This window comes from Gavialis gangeticus, unplaced genomic scaffold (assembly GCF_001723915.1).
Source record: "Gavialis gangeticus isolate Ggan-Ray unplaced genomic scaffold, GavGan_comp1, whole genome shotgun sequence".
Lineage (NCBI taxonomy): Eukaryota > Metazoa > Chordata > Crocodylia > Gavialidae > Gavialis > Gavialis gangeticus.
In genome coordinates, this window is record NW_017729026.1 from 29,101,341 (window position 1) to 29,108,837 (window position 7,497).

Below are 7,497 nucleotides of genomic sequence, written 5' to 3' on the forward strand. Positions count from 1 at the left end.
GCAGCGGCGCCTGAGGGGCACAGGCACGGGCTGGCACAGGAGCTGGCGCGGCTGCTGATGCTGTCCCGGCGCTGCCCCTTCCCCGACGTGCGCCAGCGCTGCGAAGCCATCCTGGGCGGCGTGCAGGTGAGGCCCCGCGTGCACACCTGCACACGTACATGCACGTGTGTACACGCGCAAGCAGGTGCGTGCACACCCTTAAGCACGTGGACATGCACAAGCAGGTGCATGCATGCATGCATGCATGTGGACATGCACAAGCAGGTGCATGAACATGAGTGCACACTTGTGCACATGCACGAGCAGGTGTACTTGCACACATATTTGTGCAGGTGCACGCACACACACTTGTGCATACAAGCAGGTGCATGCACACACACGTGCACAATTTTGTGACAAGCATGTGTGTATGTGTATATGTGCAAGCAGGTGCATGTACATGTGCGTACACTTGTGCACACAAACATCTGTGTATGTGCAGAAGCAGGTATATGCACAGAGGTGCACATGTTGCATACATATGCTCATACGCACACATGTACACCTCCAGCACCCAGGCACTGCGTGGGGGCAGGCACCATGCTTTGTATGCCAGGCTGTTTCCACTGTGGCTTGTGGGTGAGGATCAGGGGCTCGATGTTGGGGCACTGGGCCTGGGGCTGCATTGCTCAGGGCTGCAAATGCACCAGCACAATCTGAGCAGTAAAGGCTCTGGGTTTGCAGCTGGCAGTGGGCACAGGTGGCCGGGGGAAGCTTGGGGTTGGGTGGGACAGTGGCTCTCTGCATATTTAGCATAGAGACTCTCAGCCTGGGTGCTGCCATGCCCCTGTGGGTGCCTGGAGATCCTTCCTGCGGAGCCTTAGGGGTGCCACACAATGTCAGCATTCAGGCGAGACTTGCAAGAGAAACCTAGAGACTTCCTGTGAGAACTTGTAACCCTGAAACTGCTCTGCCCTGCTGTGGGCTGGCTGAGTTCTCTGCACCAGAAGAATGGCTCTGTTGTCTTTCTCTGTAATTAAAAACCCAAGTGGAAGCTCAAGTTGGCATTTTCAGAGGTTGCCTCGAGTTTCACAAGGTGGAGAATCACTACTTTATCCCATTACCTGTCTCCCATATGACTGCCAACCTGCAGCAAACCTTCCCCAACCCCATGAGTAGCCTCCCAAGCTGACCTCTCACATGGTCTTGCCTGCCAGCTTTGGAAAGAAAGCAGCATAGTTATATGCCTGACAACACTGCTGGAGTTTATCAGCTCTACCTCTTGGCATACATAGCTCATCAGCCTAATACTAATGGGATTCAGCTGCTGTCTATGTTGAAGCAAGCATGGACCAGCCTGGTGCTGGAAACATTTTTTGTGGGTGCTCCTCCCTCTTGTTGTTCTGGTTGAGAGCTGCTGTGTTGGAACAAGTGCACCAGCACAATCTGAGCAATAAAGGCTCTGGGTTTGCAGCTGGACACGGTCATAGTTTAATCCCACCTTTTTGGCAGGTGTGCCACAAATTAGCTCTGCACCCTCACTGAGTGCCACTCTGATTTCCTTGTCCTACTGATCTGCTCTGCTTTCTGCTCCCAGCCCTTTGCTCAGCATGCTACTCTGCTTTTTACTCCCTGTCCAAGCCACTACTCTACCTTCTGCTTCCTTCCCTATGCTTCTGTCCTGATTTGCTGCTTTGCTTTGTGCTTCCTGCCCTATCTACTGCTGTGCTGCCTGTCCCTTCCCTGATCTGCCACGTGCTATGCACAGAGTCTGCCTGTACCACTTGTGGCACCTGTATCCCAGGTTGGATATTCATGTGTTGGAAGACATGAAGCAAATTGTGGAAAAAGCATTGTAGAGTTTTTTGCTTTTAATAGTTGGAAGTGAGCTCAGTCTGTTAGCCAAATTATTAAGTTGCAAACAAAATTGTTGAGAAGTTGTTGGTTCCCGGTGAAAAGGGTCATAGTAAGTTGATCCAGCAGTGAACTAAACCAGGGCTGTCCCAATTTCTATGTGGCTGGGGGCCATACTTAGCAGTGAGCTGTAGCAATGAGGGCCACACATCACCAGGATGAGCTGTGAGCACCCCAGGTTGAACACCATGCAGGCACCCCCCACTCCCTGTGCTGTGCAGGCCCCCAGGCCTCCATAGTCAGCTCCCCAGCTATGGGTTCCCCTGTTGCACCAGGACATGCAGGTGCCCTAGGCTGCAAGCTCGGGGGACACCATAGGCTGCGTGTGCTCCCTTGTCCCCTGGGTGTGGGCAGGAAATGAAAGCCAAAGGAGGGAAGGGTATCCTGACTGCAGCAATGTGGGGAGTGGCACGTGGGTGGTAGTCTGGAGGCTGCCAGTTGCCCCACACGTGCCACCAGTTTCTGAGTCTTCTCTGATACTGATGAAGGCAAAGGTCATTCACTGTCTTATGGGGTCATGCTAAGTGGTATGTTAAAAATAGATTATTTCATAGTAACAATTTATGTCGTTTTTCAGGCTTTACAAATGGCTAGAAAATACTGATGTTAAACTTCTATGAAAGGGTCCTACCATGCTTTATAAACAGCTGTCCACATGAAACAGTCCTTCTTTAATCTGAAAAAGAGCATATAAAAAAAGGGAAACTGACATGCAGAAGTGTAGGTGACAGTGCATATGGACATGTGCACATTTGAAGCCTTTCAAAAGTGGAGCTTATAGAGAAGCAGGACTGGAAGGGACTGCAAGAAGTGATCTCATCCACTTCCCTGCCTGGGGAAGGATCATCCCTATCCAAACCATCCCATACACATCCATAGTCTAACCTCCTAGCAAAATCAGTCAGTCATGACAACATAAGACATAACACCTTCATCTGATTCAGAACTGTGAAGCAGCTCATCTAACAGTGTGCACAAGGCAGAAATGTAGCAAAATGGCTCCAACTTCAATACTGCTTCAGCCAGGGTTAAAGCTGGAGCAGCTGTGTTACATTTGAATGGCTCCTTGCTTGTGGGTTAGAACCCATAAGGGTTGGAACACAACAGCTGTGGTGTACTCCCCATCAGCTGCTCCCCTTTTGGAAACTACTCCAAATATATGTCATACCCTGGGATATAGTAGTGGAGAAGTGAGTCTGGAACCTAGATCTCCTGGCTTCCAGTGGCCTGCTTACCTTCCTCACTTTCCTAATTTATGTCCAGAAGGATGGAATAGGTGTCAACTTTTTTTTTTGTTTAATTGATTCTAGTTTTGTTCTGTTACTGTTTTATATTAGACTCAAAGTGACACTGCAGATTGGACGGAGAGGGAAGTTTTCTCTGCTGAAAAAGTTTACAAGGTTATGTTTACTGGCAGCTTGATCTGTGTTGTGCATATACACTAATTGATTCTGTCATATGGACCATTATTTGGCATGCTCTCTGTGTGTGTGTGTGTGTGTGTGTGTGTGTGTATTTGTGTATATTAAAGCAATATTTTGGCAATCAGAATGATGATAACTTCAAGATGTGCATTAGCAATTTCTCATCTGTTTAATTCTTAAATAATAAGCAGCTAATAATTTTTATTACGTGTCTTTGGATCAGTGAACCATTTATTGGGGAACTTTGGATCATGGTTCATGAGTGTGAGCTTTCATTTCTACAGTTGATCCACAGCTATGTTGGCTATAAACAAAGGTTCTGAATTTTTGTTCTGTCTACTTGTTATGGGGGCGGGGGAAGATGGAAAATCTGAGTTTTGTCAGTCCTTGAAAACAGCCACCAAATATTTTAGAGAGAAAGTTGAGGGGAAAAAAAATTAATATTATGCTAACTTAAATGATTAACTTGGTGGCAATGCCTGTAGGTTTTATTACATTTCCAAATCTCCAAAAAAAAATTCTCCTAACATAATCTCCCTGGATGAACAACAGTGAATCTTGCATCAAAATGGGATAATACTCTTGGGTGAAAATTTCATTTGCAGTTTTTTAGAACAGGATTTCTGGGAAACTTTGATAATTTCTTTCGCTAAAAAAAACCAGCTGTGAAATTAAAGAAAATAAATCTTGTCCAGTACTAAGCATTGTTTTGACTGACGTCTGCCATTGGCAACATTCTGCAATAAAGAGGAGAGATAAAGGGAAATACTTAATGAAATGTAATTAACATGTAAAAGATTATTAGTGGTGTAGAGGTAAATGGCTTTGAGAGTAAAAAAAATAATTTAATATTTTGTATGAATAACATCTAGTTGAGTAAATTAAATTAGGTTTGTTTTCTTCTCTCAGTTTAGGAGGCAAAATAACCACTGGTTCTTAATTTACTCAATAATCTTTTGTTGTATATTACTACATGATAAGGGAGTAATTTTATACACAGATCACTTTCCAATACAGTGGACTCAGAGCTATTTAAGTTTCTCTTTTTTGCTTCCAATTAATAATGTCCTTGACAGGGATCCTGTTAAAGAAGTTGGTATTTTAAAGTTAAATTCTTGTTAACAAGTCTAAAAGTTACATGCAAGATGTTAACTGTGATATTATTTATGTACTTGCAGGAGGCATGTTGGAACATGAGATTTTTTTTCTGTATTTTATTCTAAAACTTCCAGTTTTGCTGAAATCATTAATCAGAAAACTCAGAAGAAAGAAGCCCTTTTGGGATGTAGACAAACTTTAATATTAGCTGCACCTAAATCTCAGCAAGAATGAACATTGAGAACTGGATGCATGTTCAGCAAAATGAGTGTTTCTTTTCTGCTTAAAACTGACTTAATAGTTGTGTTATAAAGTAGCATTTCTCAGTCTTTCCAGGCTTATGACCCTGCTTCCAGCGCAAGCCCAACATTTTCATTTACGTTTCCGTTAGGCTTGTGACCCTAAGCTAAGGGAATGTTAAAAAGTAACACATTCAAAATAACTGAAACTGCTCTGGAGTATTTTCAATTAAAATGCTGCTGTTTAAAATACTGAACAGTGGGACAATGTGAATCAGATTTGCATTTGAAGATGTTTTATGCAGTATTCCATTTTTTCTTGTGTGTTCCTTTCAGTGAACACATTTTTAACGTAGTTTTTCAGTTGGTTTACTTTGGTTATAGTGGCTTGCATATAGTCACTGCATTGCTTATAGTGACTTGCACTGTTCTAATCAACTTCTTTGGGGAAACTAACGTATGCTGTTTTCTTTGATTCTGAAAAAGACTATTTACCAGAAATACAAGAGTGCAGTTGCTTTCCCCTCTGAGTTTGGGGTAAAGAGAATGCTTGCATCCCATCTTATGGGTGGGAAGTATAGACAAAAAGAATGCATGTTATCTCTGCATTCTGGCTGCTCAGACGCACCAATGCGGAGAATAAATAGCGGCAGGAACATTTTGGAGTGCGGAGATTCCCTTACTTACCTAGACTCCTGTATGGTACCTGGTAACTGAAGGAAACTGGTAATGGAGGTGGGTAGTTGCTAACAGAACCTTTCAGAGCTTTCCTAGTCCCTTGCACAGAACCTGGGAATTAGAGGTATGTGCAGCTGTCTCCCCAGATCTTGGGATGCAGTGAGGAAACTCCCTCCATTCAGACCCAGGAAAGGAAGCCAAGGAGCATCTAAAAGCAGCTGGAATTGGTATTTTGCCCTCTTGATGTTCCACAATTTATATAACTGATAGATATTTGGCCAGAAAGGTGCTGTATCTCAAATTCCACTGAACAGCAGACTGGGGTGGAGGGTTGGAGAAACAACTTATTCACCTTTTCCATTACTTTGGTAGGTTTCTCCTCTGTTCATTTTTTTTCCCATTCTTATTTTGTTTTGAAGATCTGGTACAGCTGATTTGCTTAATACCTTATAACCCAAGCTGGGTTAGTGAGAAAGTGACACTTCTGGAGGGGCTCATTGGATATCTAGAAAATTAGCTCAGTGGAGAGGATGCTGGAATGGAATTCTGGAGACTTGGGTTCTGTTCCCAGCTGTTTCACTTGCCTGTGGTGTAATTATAGTCGAATTGTTTTACATCTTCATGCCAGTCTCTCCATTTCAGATTAGGGCAAATGATGCTTCATCAAATGCTACGATGCTTAGGTGAAAGTTTAACTTTTTGCTAAACTTACTAAGATGTCCCAAAGGAAAATCACATTGGCATTTGGATAGTTTAACTGATGTTGACTACTATTTTGGGTGAAATATTTTAATATTTTCATAGTTTTGTCATTGATAAAAACATAGCAGGACTGTCCCTCTGAGTTTTTTAGTCTGTTTAGCATGGATTTGTTTATGTATTTTTCTCCTTTCCAGGGCTAAAAAAAATCCAGCTGAGAAATGCTAATCTGCTTATAGATCAAACATGTAAAAATATAGCACAGCTTCTGCTTGCTTTAGTACTTCACCATTTAGTAAATGAGCATATATGTATTTTTCTGAATTCTCTTCTACCAGGCCACACTGGAGGTATTTTTCTACTCTATTTCTAATTATTTAGCATGGAAGGGGATTTGTTCTGCTATTATTGTTCTGTTATTATTCTGCTATTCCTTTCTTCAAAAATCACATTACCATTTGATCCATATAACTAGTTCAGAAAGTATTTAGGTAGTCTAAGTACTGACAATAATATAAATACCTATTCAAAACACCGAAGATAGGAATTGACAAACCTAAATGAGAGATTTGTTTTGTTCGGCTGGCAGAGAGTGCAGGTATTATGGAGTTATTGATCTTAACATCCATGGGGAAGGGAAGCTTTCAAACCCCTGCCAACTGTCAGAGGCTGCTTAGTGAGACAACCTTCCCAATGGCAGGGAGGGGCCATCACCAGGGAGGGCTATACCTTGGTTGCTTGGGGCTGCAAGGGGGCAGTCAGGAAGGCCAAGGCGGAGTTGGGACTGGGACTAGCTACCCGGATCAAGGACAACAAGAAGTCCTTTTTTAAATGCCTAGGGGGCAAAAAGAAGGTACTGGATAATGTGGGGCCCCTGCAAGACACGCTAGGAAATCTGGTCGTCACACCAGATGATGAAGCTAAACTATTTAACAACTTCTTTGCCTCCATTTTTCTGAGCAGGGACCGGATCAGCCCCCTCCCCCTCAGGCCCCAGGGGAGGCGCATCTAGGCCAAGGGTCAGGGAGGATCTAGTCAGGGAACTTCTGGAAGGACTGAACGTATTTAAATCAGCTGGTCTGGATGATCTCCACCCCAGAGTGCTGAGGGAATTAGCTGAGGTCATTGCGGGACCCTTGGCATGACTGTACGAGCACTCGTGGTGCTCTGGTGTGGTGCCAGAGGACTGGAGGAGGGCCACCGTGGTTCCCATTTTCAAAAAAGGGAGGAAGGAGGACCTGGGAAACTATATGCCAGTTAGTCTTACCTCAATCCTGGGCAAGCTTTTTGAGAGAATTATCCTGGCGCATATCCACGAGGGGCCAGCAGGGGAGATTATGCTTAGGGGCAACCAACACGGGTTCATTAGAGGCAGGTCCTGTCAGACCAACCTGGTGGCCTTCTATGACCAGGTCACAAAATCCTTAGATGCGGGGGTAGCAGTGGACATAGTCTTTCTGGACTTT

The 7,497-nt window shown here is 44.0% G+C and overlaps 1 protein-coding gene across 1 annotated transcript in view; it reads left to right on the forward strand.

Moving 5' to 3' along the window:
• Positions 1–10: 10 nt before the first annotated feature.
• SESN1 (sestrin 1) overlaps positions 11–7,497 on the forward strand; it is a 133,580-nt gene continuing 126,093 nt past the window's right edge. The window contains exon 1 of the mRNA XM_019520126.1: positions 11–126. Coding sequence (XP_019375671.1) covers positions 58–126 — 69 coding nt within the window. The 5' untranslated portion in view covers positions 11–57. The remainder of the gene's footprint in view (positions 127–7,497) is intronic.